General features: G+C 47.1%; 1 protein-coding gene across 15 annotated transcripts in view; it reads left to right on the top strand.

Annotated features, from left to right (window-relative positions):
- The window catches only part of meis2a (Meis homeobox 2a), a 104,303-nt gene that overhangs the window by 65,803 nt on the left and 18,204 nt on the right, over window positions 1–20,296 (top strand). For all 15 annotated transcript variants that reach the window (XM_045717090.1, XM_045717086.1, XM_045717103.1 and 12 more), the window contains one exon: window positions 4,622–4,698. In XM_045717090.1, the coding sequence (XP_045573046.1) occupies window positions 4,622–4,698 (77 nt within the window). The remainder of the gene's footprint in view (window positions 1–4,621; window positions 4,699–20,296) is intronic.

Raw genomic sequence — 20,296 nt, 5'->3', positions numbered from 1 at the left:
AAAACAAAACAAATGGGAGGTTGGTTGGCGGTGTGTTGCCATGGCGTTGGGGGTAAACAGCCAATGGCCTGTGATTTCCTGGGAGGGAGGGAGTCATTAGCATGGAATGGATTTGCAGGACACTGCAACCCTGTGGCCTGGGACTATAATTCATGTCACACTGGCCCTGCCGCTGATGATGTCATCCATCAGCTAGGGTCTGCAGTAGGCGCAGGGTGAAGGGGTGGGGGTGTAGGAGGATAAAGCGGTGGGGGTGAGATGAAGTTGGGAGGGGGGGGGTAATGGCTGGACAGTCGCATTAGGGAGGAGTGTTGTAAGAATGGCCACTGTATATTTATATGAATTTGATCCATAGCAAAGACATCCAGTATATTTGAATAGATGGGCGTGCAGTAGGAGTGGATGGATATGGGATAAGGGTAAGAGTGGTCTAATGGATGTAGGGTAAGGTGGAAAAGCTGGTCTGGCAGGGTATTCTCTGGGGCTGAAGGAGGAGTGTGTAGGGAGGAATGATGGAAGCCTAGCTCAGCTGGTAATGTGCTGCAACCACAGGAGCCATTACATTCAGCAGTATCAGAGAGCACAGAGAGCATCACACCCTGTAATCTGGCCAACAGAGCCATCACACACACACACACACACACACACACACACACACACACACACACACACACACACACACACACACACACACACACACACACACACACACACACACACACATTGCAGTCTGGTAGAACACCATCCACCTCAGCATGTCTCCATCACGAGTGTGTATGTGTGTGTGTGCGTGCGTGCGTACGTGCGTGTGTGTGTGCGTGCGTGCGTGTGTGTGTGCGTGCGTGTGTGTGTAGTGGGGGGTGTATCTGTGGGTCAGATAGTAGAAATTAGAGGAGTGTGGTGGCGGAATAGCGCATGCTTGTGGCATTAGTGGACTTCCGCGTAATTAACAGAGCTGTTTCGATCACAAGAGGCCGGCCCCGCACTGTACTGGGCAATAAAACACGCCGCTCATTTCTAGGCCTAATTATTTATAGACTGGATGGAGCGCTTTAGATTTTGTGGCCAATTCCCCTTTTCAGGATATTGGTTTTGGTGTTTGTAACTCGCTCTATTGATTCCATTCAAAGCTAGCAGAGGGAGATTTTCAATAACCTCTTTGATCTCTGTGGGTTTGGTTTGTGTTGCATCCATTAAGAAATCATGTCACACTCATGCTTCTGAGGGTGGACAGACATCTTAAGGAAAGAACAAAAACAATCAACAATCAAAAACACTGAATGATTTATTATTTACGACTTAACACATTTGTCTCTCACTCAGAGTATATCTATCTCGGGTTTTCGTATTATTTCTTTGACATTGGTGATTTACTGCCCTAGATTTTTTACGGAGGAAATGAACGTGAAGAGGTTGCTCAAAAGGCTAAATACCCTTCCTCCAATTTCACGGCTGCTGTAGCCCTGTAACCGCTAGCCTGCCATGATGGCCTAGTTCTCTGGGTTGTGTGTACAAAGCACCCCAGCCTGTATTAGGTCCTAGACCGCAGCACTCTCCATTTTGTCTGGCCATGATATTCAGAGCTCTCATGCTTTAGAGTCCTGCCACAATGTAAAGCTGTGGGTGGCCTGCAGACTCTCACTCGTAGAAACAGGGAGAACGAGAGAGAGAGAGAGAGAGAGAGAGATGAGGAGGTGAGGTGGAGGAGTGGAGAGGGGGGTGGCTATAAGCTGTAAGACACAGGCACACGTTTACTGTGTGTGTGCATGCGCGTATATATACTGTATGTGTGTGTGAGGCTGGGGGGGGTGGAGGGAGGGAGGCTGAGTGAAATAGGATTTTTTTTTGTGTGGTGTCAATGTGGTTAGGAGTAAATCTCCTTACTCAGGGCTTTTTGCTGCAAGGGGCTTTAACATCCCCACTCTCCTTGATGAGACATCTTTCTTGTTTGTTCAAACCATTCATTATGTGGTGCTGCTGGCCACGGCGTGCCACGGCCCGCTGTATTTATCACCCGGCCCGGCTGACAGTGGGGCGATTGATGACCGGGTCTGAGCCCGAGAGGCCGAGGAAGCCTTAATGCAATGTAAATGACCCACTCCCATTTCCAATCTGGCCCTGTCTGCTCCTCTCCCCTCACCTCCGCTCCCCATTAGTGTGTGTGTGTGTGTGTGTGTGTGTGTGTGTGTGTGTGTGTGTGTGTGTGTGTGTGTGTGTGTGTGTGTGTGTGTGTGTGTGTGTGTGTGTGTGTGTGTGTGTGTGTGTGTGTGTGTGTGTGTGTGTGTGTTCATGTCAGAGTGTTTGTGTGGGTTTTGATGGTGGCCGTGGTCATTGCTAATGTGAAAAAGCCAGGGAAGCTGAGAGTGGAGGGAGAGGGAGGAAAGGTCCCTAGTCTTATTACGTGTTGTTGTGCAGGGATGAGAAGAGAAAAGCCAAACACACACTCATAAAGGTGGACACACACACACACACACACACACACACACACAGAGAAAAAAACCTGTCTGCCTCAGCCAAGAAAATGTCAGCACCTGGCAATCAAACAATGTATTTCTATGTAAGCATTATCATCTTTCTTTGTTAATGATTTTAGCATATTAAAAGGGACTGCATACACAAGTAGAAATCAGATTAATCCTCCTTGCAGCCTTGATTCATTATTTGTCCAATCCCAGCCTTGTTTGTTATTAATTGAGCACATTCCTAAAATGTTTTTTTCTTCTTTCATTTAATTAAAAAGGGCACATTGAGACAGGCATTGTTACCTGAAGAAATGTTCTACTGTTTGTTCTACTGATAGGATAGAACAAGTTATATTATATCTATTCTTGTAGCTGTAAATGAGAAAATGGAGCAATGATTATCTTTTGAAGTTATTTTATACTGAAAAGTATAGGGCCAAAATGACATTGCTAGAAGTTACTATCATATGCATAACCTGCATTGGTCTGGTGAAAAACTGAAACAAGAAACAAAGTAAAGGTTGTTGGCAGAGGGTAAAGGAGGGAGGAGGGGTGGCAGAGGGTAAAGGAGGGAGGAGGGGTGGCAGAGGGTAAAGGAGGGAGGAGGGGTGACAGAGGGTAAAGGAGGGAGGAGGGGTGGCAGAGGGTAAAGGAGGGAGGAGGGGTGGGAGAGGGTAAAGGAGGGAGGAGGGGTGACAGAGGGTAAAGGAGGGAGGAGGGGTGACAGAGGGTAAAGGAGGGAGGAGGGGTGGCAGAGGGTAAAGGAGGGAGGAGGGGTGGGAGAGGGTAAAGGAGGGAGGAGGGGTGACAGAGGGTAAAGGAGGGAGGAGGGGTGACAGAGGGTAAAGGAGGGAGGAGGGGTGGCAGAGGGTAAAGGAGGGAGGAGGGGGTGACAGAGGGGTAAAGGAGGGAGGAGGGGTGACAGAGGGTAAAGGAGGGAGGAGGGGTGGGAGAGGGTAAAGGAGGGAGGAGGGGTGACAGAGGGTAAAGGAGGGAGGAGGGGTGGGAGAGGGTAAAGGAGGGAGGAGGGGTGACAGAGGGTAAAGGAGGGAGGAGGGGTGACAGAGGGTAAAGGAGGGAGGAGGGGTGACAGAGGGTAAAGGAGGGAGGAGGGGTGGGAGAGGGTAAAGGTCGATGGATGAGTAGGATTAAGATGTCACCTTTTAAACCCGTGTCTGTTGTGTGTTTGTGTGTGCATGCCATCCACACATGTATGTGTGTCGTGTGTGTGCGGAGCGGCTGAATGAAACGCATAGCGACTCGTTTGTTGCGTTTGCGTGTACACTTCCCCCTAATCTGTCCCTTAAAGACATCTGTCACCAGCGATCACTGTTGTTTTGTCATGCTTCATAGCAGCTACAGCAGTGTACACACACAACAGGCCCAAGGTCTGCCATTTATATCATATCATGTTTGCTATATTGAAGCTGACACAAATAGTATCATTACAGCTCCACTCTGGGAATTCCATTTGCAGGTAAAGGTGTTGAGATAGAGAGCGAGAGAGAGGTGAGGCATTTCCTATCATTCTGTTCCTCTCAGGGCTGCACTGGCCTCTCTATGAAACCAGAGTACCATGTTTTCCCTTCAGACATTCAAGGAAATAAATGGATTCAATGCAAATCTTCACACACTCATTTTCTATATTGTATTACAAACGGGAGTCTAAGACACTGGAGATTGAGGGGGAGAGAGGCTGTGCATGTTGGATGGTGTGTTTGACGGCTTGTCAGTGTGTGTGTTGGATGGAATGAGGAAGAAGGGTTATCGCAGTTGGCAGTTTTGACAAACTTGTTCGACCACCTCTTGACAGGTTTGCGCTCCCCATTAGTGTGTGTGTGTGTGTGTGTGTGTGTGTGTGTGTGTGTGTGTGTGTGTGTGTGTGTGTGTGTGTGTGTGTGTGTGTGTGTGTGTGTGTGTGTGTGTGTGTCTATACATTAGGAAGGGCGGGCTTAGTTGTAGGCCATGGGAGGTATAGTCTTCACCTACACAATACATGTTATACCACAACACACACAGTGCAATACATAGTCATACAACATCCGTCCCTCAGCCACGGCTCTCACTCTCTCTGTGTGTGATACGACACGGGAAGATTTATGTTTATCTCTTTGAACAAAGAAACTCATCTGGTCTATCTCTCTGTCTTTCTCTTGTAGCACCCGTACCCTTCTGAAGAACAGAAAAAGCAGCTAGCCCAAGACACAGGCCTGACCATCTTACAAGTAAACAACTGGTGAGTCAAGTCTTCACGTCCTCCTATCTCTGCCACCAGCATCGCTCTGCCTTTCATTTTCACCCGGCAGCCAAGACGGCTAAGACTCCTAAAGTGTGAAAACCGTTTATGTACAGTCCCCCCTCCTACCACACCTCATCTCACACACACACACACAAAACACACACACACACACACACACACACACTCACCGAACACACACTCTGTCTCTGTGGCATCCCTGGATGCAAGGTATCAGGATGTTGCGGCTTTATCAGCAAAGTGTTTAGCACGAAGTCACCGGTCTGTTTATATACATGTTTTCACTTGGATATGGTTAAAGCAAAAAGGAGAGATCATATGGCACCCCCCACCTTACCTCCCCTTCATCTACTACCAGTACCACCACCACCGCCACACAAGCAAAACCCACCAGCCGCCCCCTCCCCTTTTTACACATGCTATATGGTGGATTAAGGTTTCAGTGGCCTGGCCAGCAGTCTCTTTGTAGATGGCTTAGCACATAACTGGGGGTGGTGGATTAAATAAAATGATCACAGAAGCAAAGAAATGATACAGGAATTACGTATCAAAATACTAGCCCAGGTTTTATCTACGGCTTAATTTTGTTCAGCACATTCTCGGGGTGATGTTCAGATTAATTGAACTGACAGCTTCCTTTCAGAATTCCGGGAAGGTATTTGCACGGATTTCAGGTCTTACACAAACTTAATTACATGGAACCTCATTTTTATCATTTTAATTCCATGTAGCGAGGGTTCTATTTACAAATGAGAAGTCTCTGCCTTTTCTTCACAGCTTTCCTTAATATATTTATCAAAGCGGGTTCATTTACAAAGTGCTCTATCTGTTGGGTACAGGCAGGCCGACATTAACCAAGCTTTTAGGTTTATCACACTCGCAGCCTGACAAGACACCCGAGGGTCAATTGATTTTTTGGTTCCTTGATTCATTTTTTTTCTAATTTATCCGGGATCACAATGAGAAACATGCCTGGAGAATTAGCTCGGTTTGTCTGCCTTATCTGTCAGACCATTTTTTTTCCCTTCCCTCTCTCTCTCCTTTTTTTTTAGCAGAGGGAAGTCAAGCTACTTAAATTGGCCACAGGAACCGCTGTTATCAGACTTTAATGCACCCTACAGTGTGGATAGCATTTCAATTACACCAGTAACCAAAGATTAGCCCCCGCTTGCCTGTTTCATGCCTCGTCGTGCCGCTGTTTCGGGACGCCACGCACCTTACCTACAGGAGCAGAAAATTGAGTTGCCTTGCCTGTGTCATGGTGATTAATGCAGAAATAGTCTACTAACCTGAGAGGAATGAGAGAGAGAGAGAGAGACTGAGGAGAGAGAGAGAGAGCGAGAGAGAGAGGAATAGCGACAGAGACAGAGAGAGATAGAATCAGAGAAAAATGCAGCCGATCTGTTTATAAACAGGCTGAAAATGTGTCTCGGCGGGATGCATCGTCACGAGCCCAGTCTCCCAGCCAGAGCCAGCCCAGACGTACCGTGAGCCAGAACCCATGGCCCGAGCCTTAGTTTCACTTATACATTAGCGCTAGCTAACAAAAACACACCAGGAATCTGTTTTCACAATTAAAGTCATTAGAGAGGCTTATAGTGGCTTCTGGTGGCATGCCTCTGGTGTCTCTGGTGGCATTGTGGGATAGAGGGGGGCAGGGAGAGCCGTTGGGAGCCAGCACCGTGTTATTTGGTGTTTAACGGTGCACGAAAGATGAGCCATAGACAGGATGAAATGAGATTTTTTTTTTTTATAACCAGGCATGGCGGTGTGGTGAGGTAGAGTTAAATGGCCCTTTGTTTGGGACCCGGCCCCTCTCTCTTTGGTCTGCTGTCGTCTCCTCCCGGGTCCAGGGCCCTGATAGATGGGCCATCCCTCCACCCAGGATATGATAGAGGATATTTCGGCCTTATGAAATTCCTGTTGATGGGGCCAGAAAAAAACGGCCTCTGGAATTCCTGGCTGCTCGAGGGAGTGCATTGTGTGCTGCTTTCCTTTGATTTGGGGCGCTGCCGGGTTATTGGCCCGCGACAGAGAGATAGACGGAGGGAGGGAAAAGAGAGTGCGGGAGAGAGAGAGAGAGAGAGAAAGAGCGAGAGGGACGGCCACCGTCTTCAGTTTCCAGCTCTCCCCCTTGGGGGAGGATGCCCTGAATCACGGCTTTGTCCACCGGCACAATCGCGGCCCGAGGAGGGCACAAGGGTGCTCTGTGTAGTGTCAACGGACGGCGCATCTCCCTCTCTCTCCCTTTCACCCTGCCAAGCCCTCCACCAACCTCCCCCAGCACACTTACCTGCCCCTCACCTCACCTGTATTACCCCCCGAAGGACTATTGCAGCTGTGGAGTATTCCTTTGGTTATTTTCCAAGTCCCTTACCTAGAAAGACAAGGCCTTACAACGTGTTAGCCTTGAAAGCTAATAGGCTAAAAGCTATATGCTGAGTGCTAGCGGGTAGCTAATAAGTGTCACTGTAAGCTGCAACCTCACCTGTTGGCTTATACAGCTCACACCTCATTAGCCAAGTGTTGCTAATATGGAACAAACAGTGCAGGTTAAAGTACACTTTATCACTGCACTGATTTGCAATGGAGGAGGAGGAGACAGGGTAAATTGTTCCTCAAACACTGGCCTTGTGTGTGTTAATAGCTAGAGTGACACTGCACCCTCTGTGTGTGTAGAGTAGACACTGTGTGTAGAGTGTGGTGGGGGACATAAGTTCACCATTAGTTAGCGTCTTGTTTGCTCTGCTTACAGTGTGGAGATTAGCGTCACCCTAACAGTGGTCGGAAAACATTGAAACATTCGTTTGAGATTGAAAAGGAGGGTGAGGGTTGTGACTAGAGGTTCCACCTAGCAGAGGAGGTAAATCAGCAGGCCTTCCTTGGCTCAGGTAGAGATGCCTTGGAACAGCGCGGGGACTGGAGGCAAGGATCCAGAATGTAGAATCCAGCTGCAGTTGTCATTGTGAGCAGAATGCAGCAGCTCTGTGTTATTCTATCAGTCTGGGCTAAATGGGGCCTGACCGGATCCTTTCATGTCTCAGCATCAGGCCCAGCACGACATGCCCCCGCTCACTACCATCAACACACCATTCATTATTTACTCCTACATACACACACACACACGCACGCACACACACACACACACACACAGGGTTATTACGCAGCCCTGAGAGATGAGTCCGATGACAGACGACCGAGGAGAGCAACAGCGCCTAAAAAAGGAAGGAAATCGTCCCCTCATTATTCCCTCATCTCACAGGCAGGCAGGCAGGCAGTTGGCCATTTCCATGACACAGAGAGAGAGACAGAGAGAGACAGAGAGAGAGAGAGAGAGACACAGAGAGAGAGAGAGAGAGAGAGAGAGAGAGAGAGAGAGAGAGAGAGAGAGAGAGAGAGAGGAGAGAGAGACAGACAGCCAGACAGAGAAAGAGAGAGACAGAGAGACAGACAGACAGACAGACAGACAGACAGACAGACAGACAGACAGACAGACAGACAGACAGACAGACAGACAGACAGACAGACAGACAGACAGAAAGAAAGAGAAAGAGAGAGAGAGAGGAGAGAGCAGACAGACAGACAGAGAAAGATAGAGAGAGACAGAGAGAGAGAGAGAGAGACAGACAGACAGGCAGACAGACAGACAGACAGACAGACAGACAGACAGAAGAGAAAGAGAGAGAGAGAGAGACAGAGAGACAGGCAGACAGACAGAAAGAGAGAGAGAGAGAGACAGAGAGACAGAGTGAGAGAGAGAGAGGCTCTGAGGCCATAATGACTGAACGTCATAGCACTGGAGCACTAATAACAATAAAGAGGGCACTGAGCCACACTCTATTGTTACCTATCCACCTCCTCACTGGGGATCGGCACTAGGGAAAACACACACAGAGGGAGAGGCTCTAATTAGCGGCAGAAAGGAATACAATGAGTGAGTTATTAAGACACGGGGGCGACCTTTGGCCTCTGTCAGAACACAGGTCACATGATAAGGGGATGGATATCCTCCAGACCATGGCGCCAAGTACCCATTGATGCCAACGTGGGAGATAGTCAGGCTAGACAGGATCCATAGACGGTAGAGGGAGAGGCACAGCTTAGGTGATAGAGGGGGGACTCAGGGGTCTGTCTCCACCCCTCGAAAGTCCAAATTCCAAATCACCTCATCTACTCCTTGTGATGTCACAGTCTTGGACTGTGCCTCACTGTTTATTTTGTCCATCCAGCCAATCAGTAAAGTTTCTCTATTTGTTCTCCCATACTGCTCGCTGTAGATCAGCCTGCCGTAATTAGTGTGTTAGCTAGCATATAGCCTGACTGCAGTGGAACTCCCTTCACAGTATGCTATCCCTCCCTCCCTCCCTCCCTCCCACCCTCAGACTTGGACTCACAGTAGAGAGGCATATGCCGCTATAGATTCACATGCAACATCTTATTAGTGGTGTGGATAACTAGATACACAACATGTGTCTATAGTGGTGTCTGGGTAGGTAAAAAACAAGACGAAGGCTAGCTTTTGTTACTTCACTTACTGCAGCTTTTTCCTCCCCCTTGAGAAAGTCCAGGGAGACACTTAGAAACAGTGCTTTTTATGATTTGTAGGATTTTTTTATGACCCTCCGACTTGGCATGAGGAGCTGTCATGAAATGCTAAATAATAACTAATATTTTCCAAATGTAATGTAAAAATTTGAAATTGGCCCAACCTCGTTTTGTGTTTTTATATCTTCTCACTCATCTAAGCATTTTGGGGTTTTACACAGAGGCATTTGAGTTCCTTTCCACCCTCTCTCCCTCTCTCTTTCTCTCTGTTTGTCCCCTGGACTCCTAAATATACTGCAGGAGGATGTAGCAGCCGGGGGATGTCTATATCTGTCTATCTACAATGGAAAGAAAAAGTATGTGAACACTTTGGAAATACCTGGATTTCTGCATAAATTGGTCATAAATTTTGATCTGATCTTCATCTAGGTCACAACAATAGACAAACACAGTCTGCTTAAACTAATAACACACAAACAATTCGACGTTTTCATGTCTTCATTGAACACACCGTGTAAACATTCACAGTGCAGGGTGGAGAAAAGTATGTGAACCCTTGGGTTTAATAACTGGTTGACCCTCCTTTGGCAGCAATAACCTCAACCAAAGTTTTCTGTAGTTGCAGATCAGACCGGTCAGGAGGAATTTTGGACCATTCCTCTTTACAAAACTGTTTCAGTTCAGCAATATTCTTGGGATGTCTGGTGTGAACTGCTCTCTTGAGGTCATGCAACAGCATCTCAATCGGGTTGAGGTCTTAACTCTGGCTGGGCCACTCCAGAAGGCGTATTTACTTCTGTTGAAGCCATTCTGTTGTTGATTTACTTCTGTGTTTTGGGTCGTTGTCCTGTTGCATCACCCAACTTCTGTTGAGCTTCAATTGGCGGACAGATAGCCTAACATCTCCTGCAAAATGTCTTGATAAACTTGGGAATTCATTTTTCTGGCGATGATAGCAAGCTGTCCAGGCCCTGAGGCAGCAAAACAGCCCCAAACCATGATGCTCCTCCACCATACTATGCCTATTTTTTTCCACACATAGTGTTGTGTGTTCCTTCCAAACAACTCAACTGTAGCTTCATCTGTCCACAGAATATTTTGCCAGTATCACTGTGGAACATCTAGGTGTACTTTTGCAAACTTCAGACGTGCAGCAATGTTTTTTTTAACAGCAGTGGCTTCTTCTGTGGTGTCCTCCCATGAACACCATTCTTGTTTAGTGTTTTACGTATCGTAGACTCATCAACAGAGATGTTAGCATGTTCCAGAGACTTCTGTAAGTCTTTACAGGACACTAGGATTCTTCTTAACCTCATTGACCATTCTGCGCTGTGCTCTTGCAGTCATCTTTGCAGGACTGCCACTCCTAGGGAGAGTAGCAACAGTGCTGAACTTTCTCTATTTATAGATAATTTGTTTTACCATGGACTGATGAACATCAAGGCTTTTAGAGATACTTTTGTAACCCTTTCCAGCTTTATGCAAGTCAACAATTCTTAATCTTAGGTCTTCTGAGATCTCTTTTGTTAGATGCATGGTTCACATCACATTTTGTGAGTATTTTTTATAGGGCAGGGCCGCTCTAACCAACATCTCCAATCTCATCTCATTGATTGGACTCCAGGTTAGCTGACTCCTGACTCCAATTAGCTTTTGGAAAAGTCATTAGCCTTGGGGTTCACATACTGTTTCCAACCTACACTGTGAATGTTTAAATGATGTATTCAATATAGACAAGAAAAATACAATAATTTGTGTGTTATTAGTTTAAGCACACTGTGTTTGTCTATTGTTGTGACTTTGATGAAGATCAGATCAAATTTGATGACCAATTTATACAGGAATCCAGGTAATTCCAAAGGGTTCACATACTTTTTCTTGCCACTGTGTGTGTGTGTGTGTGTGTGTGTGTGTGTGTGTGTGTGTGTGTGTGTGTGTGTGTGTGTGTGTGTGTGTGTGTGTGTGTGTGTGCGCGCGCGCATGTGTATGTGTGTGTGTTTGTGCATGTGTGTGCTTGCCGGGCTCTGCCAACACGGGCACCATGATCCCTCTCATTTAGGGACCACTAATTGGCAGTTAATTAGCAGAATTGACTCTGTTGTCAGATCCCAAGTGCCTCACTCCCACCAACAACAACCCCCCCCCCACCACCACCACCAACAGCGCCCTCCCTCCAGGATAATTTGATCTGGCTGTAATATTAATCCCACTTTAGTTAAACCATTTTCCATGTTTGGAGGAGAAAAACATATTTTTGCTTCTTGCCAGAACAGAATCCCTCTGTGTTGCAGTTTTATTTGGTTAATCGTTTCGCTAAGTGCGACTGAATGAGAGACTAATGTCTAGCTCAGTCACACACAGTCACACACACACACACACACACACACACACACACACACACACACACACACACACACACACACACACACACACACACACACACACACACACACACACACACATCCATTTACTGGTTCTCACACTCAGATATTAGCGTAACATGCATACAGTAAGTGCTGTCACAGCTGATGAATGTGTGTGGCAGTGTGTCTGCCCATGTGTGTAATGGGTGGCAGTGCCAGCCATGATGGTTGGGTGAGATTAACAAGACCCTGTCCACTTGTCTGGGCATGAAGGACCACATTGGGTCATAGGCTGGCAAGGTGCGCACCCAACGCCATGGTCATGGGGCGAGAGAGGTACCCACCTCCGTGTGAGAGGGGAGTTCTGAAAAACAGTTGGCTCCTTAAGAAAAGCTGGCACACTCAGCTGATCATAGAAAATGAAGACCTTTTTTAGTAGTTTTCCCGTAACCAAGTCAAGCCTTTCCAGAGTTGGGGTCAACATGCTACAAGAAGCCAGACAAGGCAGGAGGGAGGGCGAGAGAAAGAGAGAGGGCGAGAGAAAGAGAGAGGGCGAGAGAGAGAGAGAGAGAGAGGGAGGGCGAGGGAGGGAGGGGAGGGAGAGAGAGAGAGAGAGAGAGAGAGAGAGAGAGAGAGAGAAGAAGGAGAGAGAGAGAGCGAGAGAGAGAGAGAGGGCGAGAGCGAGAGAGGCGAGAGAGAGAGAGAGGGCGAGAGAGAGGAGAGAGAGAGAGAGAGGGAGGGCGAGGGAGGGAGGGAGGAGTGAGAGGAGAGAGAGAGAGAGAGAGAGAGAGAGAGAGAGAGAGAGAGAGGAGGGAGGAGGGAGGGAGAGGAGAGAGAGAGAGAGAGAGAGAGAGAGAGAGAGAGAGAGAGAGAATGTCTTTGTACATCTCATTTTGGCTCTTTTATTCTTCTATGGCTTGGTTTTATTGGTGGGTCGTTTAATAACAAGGGCTCTGCGTTTGAAATGAAGTCGAGCTGCGTTTGCGTGGGCAAGCCTCCTTTTCATTTTAAGATGGTAATTTCTGTTCGGGGTAAGAGCTGGAAAGAGCAAGCGCCAGAGATGGAGAGAATATGCAAGAGAGAGAGGCTCACACACATAGAGAGTAAAGGAGTGGGAGAGAGAATTCAAGGAAAATACAAGGGGAAAAGTAGGTTAATTTATTTCATTTGCAGGTAGAGTTAAAAAAAATAGAGTGGAGAGAGAAAGAAAGAAAGAGAAAAAGTGAAGGATGCCCTTTTCATGAATAAGCAGCTGAATGCGCCCGGGCAACCAGTGTAAGCCTGGCAGAATCTCTCAGTGCCTGGGGCCATCTGTGAGCAGAATAGCAATTTTATTACTTTGTCATTAAACCAATTTCACAGCAGTGTTGTTTGTTAATGAGCAGCCGCAAACGAGCGAAGATGCCACATACTAGAATAGCAGCAAGATTTGTGACCCTGCTCTGTCTTTCTCTTTCTCTCTCTTCCTCATTCTTATTCTCCTATTTCTTCTCTCTCCCCTTTCTTTATATCTTTCCATCCTCTTTACCTCTCTCTATCTCTCTCCATCCCCCTCTCTCCCTCCCTGGGTTGGAGAGGTCCCTGGCCCATAAAAGTGGAAACTGCTTAAAGATAAAATGCAAAGTCTATACAGTCAAGTCTCTATTTATGAGCTTCCACTTGCCTTTAGAGCTCATTGGGACGAATGGTTTCTCCATGGGCTTTCAGAGACTGCAGCTGGAAGGGCCAGGGATATTGGCCTGTTATGTAGCACTAAAGTCCACCATTTGCTGCCAATGTCAAGCACCAATAGAACAGGCATTGGAATTGATACACTGGGACCAGAATCATTGATGTCATGCATGCAGTATTGCAGAGGGACTAAATGTATTAGGTAGCTTTGTTCCTCCTCATCAGACTCACCAGACCTTACTAATGAACATAGATTACACTGATGTGGATGTCCCCCTTGCAAGTAATGGCTAAAATAAAGCGTCTAGTGATGTCTGGGGGCTAGGGACAACAATGCCTGCTCCTTCTCTCTCTCTCTCTCTCTCTCTCTCTCTCTCTCTCTCTCTCTCTCTCTCAGCAGTCACTGTAAACGGGAGAGGTGGCATCCCATCCTGCACATGCTCAGTGCAAGGTGCAATTGAAACATCATTGGTGATAATGGGGGAGATAAATATTCATAAGGCTGGGGGGAAATCCAAGATTATACTGATAGGGGCCTCATTGTGAGCCTATCTCTCTCTCACTAAGCTTGGCTGTGCATAATAGTTCTGACTTAATACCTCCAGCTTCCTCTGATAACTTCATCGAGGAGTGTGTGTGTGGGGGGGGGGGGGGGTGAATGAGGTGAAAGGGAGGGCTGCATCGTTTATTTCTCACCTCTCTCCCAAATTGCAAATTACCAGCTTTTCAGGCCACGTTCCAATTAAAAGTGGATTGTTCTAGCCTTGCTTTGCACTGGGAGCCTAGGGGACTCTCCTCCCACGCTGTGCAGCGCTTCACACTTATTCTATTGATACCTCATCCATAACAAGCTGAACCCTGGCAAAGCTTGCTGAATCAAACAAAGGCCTGTATTGATTTATAGGGTCCTCCATGATGGGGTTATTGGCATGGGCCTCGTCTCGCAGCCATAGGGCACCCAGCCATATATAACTACTTCAAAAAGAACACACACAAAACAGATCAAAATAATATATTAAGGTTGTTGTGGATGTGGTTACAATGGTGTTAGGAAAGGGATAGGGGGAAGGGGGAGGGAGGTAGGAAGATTGAAAGAATGATAGGTGGGGTAGGTAGATACAGAATTATGGAAGAGACACCATTCCAGGAGAAAGAGAAAGACTAACAGAGAGAGAGACAGCTTACGAGAGAGAGAGAAAAGGAGAGAGAGAGAGCAAGAGAGAGGGGTAGAGAGAGAGAGAGAGAGAGAGAGAGAGCGAGAGCAGGCCTGGACAGATAGAGAATACCTGTCTGAGGTTCACTGGGTTTAGATGGATCAGGTAAAGAAGGAGCTTCTGTATGTCTCCTGTCCGCTCTGGCTCCCTAACACAACGGCCCCAGGGCCACTCTGTCACACCTGGTCACCTTTACCCTCCACACACACACACACACACACACACACACACACACACACACACACACACACACACACACACACACACACACACACACACACACACACACACACACACACACACACACACACACACTGCCCCGCCCAGTCCCCTGACTCCCTCCAACACACCTCTGTAAGCCTGTGGATAACTCTCCCTTCCACATACTGCAACCGCAATTGCAGCCATCTCCCCCAACCAGCAGATAAACTAATTATATCAAACATTTTCTGTCAGGTTGGCTGGTCCTCTGGGGCCAGTGCTCACTCTCTCCACCTGAATCTCTCTCTCTCTCTCTCTTTCCTCTCTCTTTCTCTGTCTATCATTTCATCTCTGTTCTACATGCTCATCTGCAGTGTCAGCAGAACACCTGCTCCCTCTATCTCTTAATCTTACTGTATTCATGATTTCATTCATTAGGACTGTATTTACCTCATACTCAGTCAGCGAGGTGCTATAAATAATATCAGGAATAAAGAGGCCATTGATCGGTCACTGACAGAAACCAAAATAGGTTTATAGGTTTATATGTGATTCTTTTACAGAGTTTGATTGAATTGAGAACTAAAGCCCCATTTCCATTGGCACTTTGAAGTCAACCCGGGTTGGGCTGGCCTTGGTGGGCTAGCTGGAATTGTGTATCCACTGACTCCAGAAATGAGAAATTATGTAATATTGCTAGGTAGCCAATATGTGATTAATTCCCCCTCACCATGCTGTAACTAACATTACCCCATACTCCTGCCAGTGCCAACCAGACTCAGAGCCATGTATTTAGCTAGCTAACCAAGCAAACCAGACAACAGGTTTGATATGATGTAGCTAGCTAGCTATCTTTCAATACGACCTGGCCAGCCAAAACTCCTACTAGCTCACGTTAGCTAGGTAGCTTGTTTCAACTCTGATTTGCTAGCTAATGTTAGGGAGCTAGCATTTGAGGGCTGACTGTTCTTATACAAGTTGATTGTGTAGTGCAAAAATGAATGAAAGATCCAGCTATGGTGGTCATTTGTGTCATGTCTGACTACTGCAGCACTGCTTGTCCATGTGCTAGCTAACAGCAACAAGCCCAGGCGAGCTAGCTAACCGTGTTGTCAGCATCCAGCAGTGATCAGCTGGTGGTTGCATAGTAACGGCGTCACCAGCACGAATTCTAATCGAGCTGGCACCAGTTGTGAAACTGGGCTGCGCTGGCCCGGGTTTCCCTCGACCCAGCTCGAATTTGAGAATTTAAGTGCCAGTAGAAATGGGGTTTTAGTGGCTGTAAGGTTGTAAACTCAGGGCCTAGTCACATATGGAGACATAATGAGATGTATCCACGGACAGTAGCTTATCTCTGAGCCTTAAGCAATGAAGAGGAGATATTTGGCAGTCGCTGGACACGTCTGACTGCTCTACAGTGTCAATGCTGCTGCAGTCTTCCACTGCAAACAAATCTATTTATATTACTAGACTGATGTCTGACTTCTTACCCCTAAACAGTGGTTTCTCAGAGTGTCCATATGTGTGTTTCTAGTGATTGAGGGTCCAATGAATTATTTAAGAGAGAAGTCAGAGGAGAGCCAACAGTACTTGACTGATGGCTCTCAAGGCCACTAACACAAAATGCTACACATAGACTCATTCTCTCAATATGGGTCTCACACACACTCTCTACCACACACCACAGACACAATGATGAGGAGATGATGACATCCCAGTGGGCCACCCGTGGGAGAGTGTTTCCTAACACACACACACACACACACACACACACACACACACACACACACACACACATACACATACACACGTTTCTCATCCCTGCCAATACTTCTTTAAGAGCGTGAGAGCAGAAGGAGTAGAAGCGAAAAGTCCTGGAATTAGGGAACTCACACAGTCCCCCAGACAGGTTTAGATGTCACTCCTTAATTGCTCAAACTGCTGTGCATTTTCACTGCCCTAAATTCGTGGTTACAAGCAAGGGAGTGTGAGAAAAAAAGAGAGGGAGAAAGAATACAATTAAATGGGGGCACCCTTCTACCCTACCACTGGCTCGGTTTTCTGTCTGTTCCACATGCATTTGAGAATCAGAGTATGTGTGCGCGCTTTCGTGTTTGTGCATGTGTGTGTGTGTGTGTGTGTGCATGTGTGTGCGTTTGTGCGTGTGTGTGTGTGCGCGTGTGTGTGTGTGTGTGTGTGTGTGTGTGTGTGTGTGTGTGTGTGTGTGTGTGTGTGTGTGTGTGTGTGTGTGTGCGTGTGTGCGTGCGTGTGTGCGTGTGTGTGAGTGTTGCATAAGGAGCAACACACAGGGTTGAAGCCCCTCTTTGCAGGTCGCCCCTTCTAGAAGCAACCTGAGCTGAGAGCCCATTATAGTGTCATAACCCAGTGAGGGAGAATAGACGATTGATACAGATGTAGGATCTTAATTTTATCACTATTTTGTTGCTGAGAATTTGCAACTTGTAGTGTATCCGTGGTTGAAAAAGATTTCTAAAGTTAGTCATTTCCACTTTAAAATGTCAGACTTCATTTTCCCTAACGAAAAAAGGTATCAACCCCTACAAAAAATGTCCATTAATTATAATCCACATAATTCACATTTCCTGTTGCTGCAGGATTATTTTCCTGCTGCAGCAAACCGGCTCAAATTAAGATCCTACATTTGAATGAAGTAAAGGAAGTAGATTGGCCTTATTTCCTGTCTGGCTGGCATGCCGCAGACACTTGTGTTGACTAGACGATGCGGTCAATTGACACTCAATTTTGTTTGAAATCTCACGCATCCATCATGTCATTATCAGTTTCCCCTGGTAATTCAAAAAGCCGCCCCATTTGATATCTGACAATAGGGGGGGGGGGAGTTGCGGAATCTCTTTCTCTCAATTACTGAGGAGAGAGAGAAAAAAGAGAAAGGGACAGAATGAAAGGGAGGAGAGAAGAGCGGAAGAATGAGAGAGAGGGGAAAAAGGCCCATATTTGTGCGATAGCGCCCTGCGATTAGAGGTGAGGGCGGTTAGCGTGGAAAACAGCGATTATACCTGAACTCCCCACAGAGACAAACAAAAGGGCCCCAGCACGCCGGGAATTGTGGGGAAAAGCAGGGGTGGCAGGGGCGGCTGCATAAAGAAAAGGAGCTGGTCAACCTCACGAACACCTACTCATTTTAGGAGGCTGGGTCTAATGTGTGTGTGTGTGTGTGTGTGTGTGTGTGTGTGTGTGTGTGTGTGTGTGTGTGTGTGTGTGTGTGTGTGTGTGTGTGTGTGTGTGTGTGTGTGTGTGTGTGTGTGTGTGTGTGTGTGGGCCATAGTAATGATAGTGCAGGACTCTCTCTCTTTCTATCTCTCTGTGGACTCAATAAAAGACAGATAATTGAGACGTTTTGTGGAGTCTTCCCCTGGTCGCTGGGCTGGAATTGAATGACAGAGGCCAGTTGACTGGCCCCAGGTGCTTTGAGGGCTCCAACCTGCACTGGGGCTCTTTAGGGAAAAGGAGGCGGGAGAGGGGGAGGTGCACACATACTGAGAGACATCTAGCAAAAGAAGTCTAAAACCATCTCCTTCTGCAGTATATGTATACTTATCTCTCTGTTCGGATGTGTTCTTTTCATGTGTGTTAGTGGCTGTGTGTGTGTATTTATATTGCCAGCGTGTGCCTGTGCTGGCCCTGCATGAAAGCGGGGAGCCCTGGCCAACCCTAAAGGTGAGAGGCTGGCTTTTGAGGAATGAAGAGTTACCTTCCAGCACTGAAGACCCTTGTCATGCCGCCCACGCCAGAAAGACTTGACAGAGGCTAATATTGACATGCGCTGGATGTTTTCAACTGCACTTCAAACAAGGGAAAACACAGCTGTTGTTCCCACTGAGCCTCGGTTTACCCAGACAGGGATAGGAACACCTTTAGTGTACCTATGCACCTTATTAAGATGTTGTCTTTGGGGGGAAAGAAATAGAGAGAAAGAGACTGAGGGCCAACAAGAGGAGGTAGACCAACTCCTCTCCCTAATCTCTCCTCTGCCGGTGATAATCAAAAATAATAGCACCAGTAAAAAACATTCCAGAGCAAAGGTGACTGCCTGGAGAAGAAAAGGGAATTAATGAGGGAAAAGATTAGGGTGCCTTCTGAGAGAAGAGCAAAAGAGAGAGAAAGAGACATGGTGGCATGCACTCTTCCCCCTCCTTAACAGCCTAAAAACTGGTAGAGCAAGGTGCAGGTTAGCAGCGTTGCCAGGTTGCTACAATAAGGCCTCTTTCATACAGGTGTGTTGACGCCCGGGGCAGGCTTGGCCGCATTTGAACAATAACTATCATATCTCTTTAAAAAGAAAGGAGGGCGAAGCGTTAAAGGGAGATGCCTGAGAGCCCTGCTGGGGCCAAGAAAAAACCCCGGTGCAGTTGTCAGAGCTTGTTGACGTTGCAGGGAGGAAAAATGTGAGTTTTTTTTTCTTCATTTTTTCCCTTTTTGCCCCCCTCATTTCTTTTAAATATTTCTCTGGTTTTCCAGTGGTTTAGGATGGGTTTTGTTCCGTGCCCCGAAACAGACAGAGTAGGGAGAAGGGAGGAGGAACGGAGGAACAAAGTCGTGGCTGTGTCAGGAACAGCAGCTGCTAGCCAGATCCAAATAGCGACGACCGTGGGCTTCCTGGCCCTGTGGCCCCGCCCACTGGCCACTGGAGGTGCTTTTGACAGACAGTCAGCAGCTGGGGTCTGGCCAGCCCTGCCACACAGGGGTCAGCCCCATTACCCCCTAGGAACACCAGCCTTGCCACACAGGGGGGACGGTCCAGGGGTGACATCCTTAAACTTGCTTGTTTTGGGGGAATGTTGAGTTGTGACGAGGTATTGGTGGAGAGCAAAGGAAATATTTGTCTCACTGTCCCATTTTTTATGACTTCACCCCATTGCAGATATATTTGATAGAGAGGTCCCTCACCCATAACTCCGATATAAATCATCTGATTGGTTGTGATTTGGATATGATAATACAGATGGAAATAGCTGATAGGGAGTTATATCAGAGGTAAAGCCAACAGTGAAGCACCACAATCTGCAGTCAGTTACCCCACGTCTGCACCCCAGAGAGAGAGAGAGAGAGAGAGAGCGAAGGAGAGAGAGAGAGCGTGCCGCAGTGCTATTGATTTATTTTAATTAGCTGCTCGTTAAATCGTGTCAGTTTGCAAAACAAATATATAATTCTTTGTCTGATTTACCGCTCCACTCTTAATGGCTCCTAGCGGGTTGGAGAGAGAGACAAATGGTTGAGAAATGCTAATGCTGCTCATATTTTGTAGAGAGAGGAATGTTACAAAAGTAAATGAGAGAAAAGCTATAGAAAATAAGAGAAACGGGTCAGTGGAAGTGTATGGAGAATTAAAGGTGAAGCTATTCCATTTTGAGAGACAGGCGGGAGAGAGAGAGCGAGAGAGAGAAACTATGTAAACACAGTGGCTGCCCTAAACGTGGGCCTTTGCAGCCTCTCCGACATCCCAAAAAAAGCAATTCCCAGCTTCGCTCCGTTTCACATCTGCACTAAATCAAACACGGCGGTGAGGTAATGCTGCACGGCTTATGTCTCTTGACTCCTGTT

Source organism: Salmo salar, chromosome ssa01 (genome assembly GCF_905237065.1).
Source record: "Salmo salar chromosome ssa01, Ssal_v3.1, whole genome shotgun sequence".
NCBI lineage: Eukaryota > Metazoa > Chordata > Actinopteri > Salmoniformes > Salmonidae > Salmo > Salmo salar.
The sequence above is the reverse complement of the archived record's forward strand: the minus strand, read 5'-3'. Positions and strand labels throughout refer to the sequence as shown.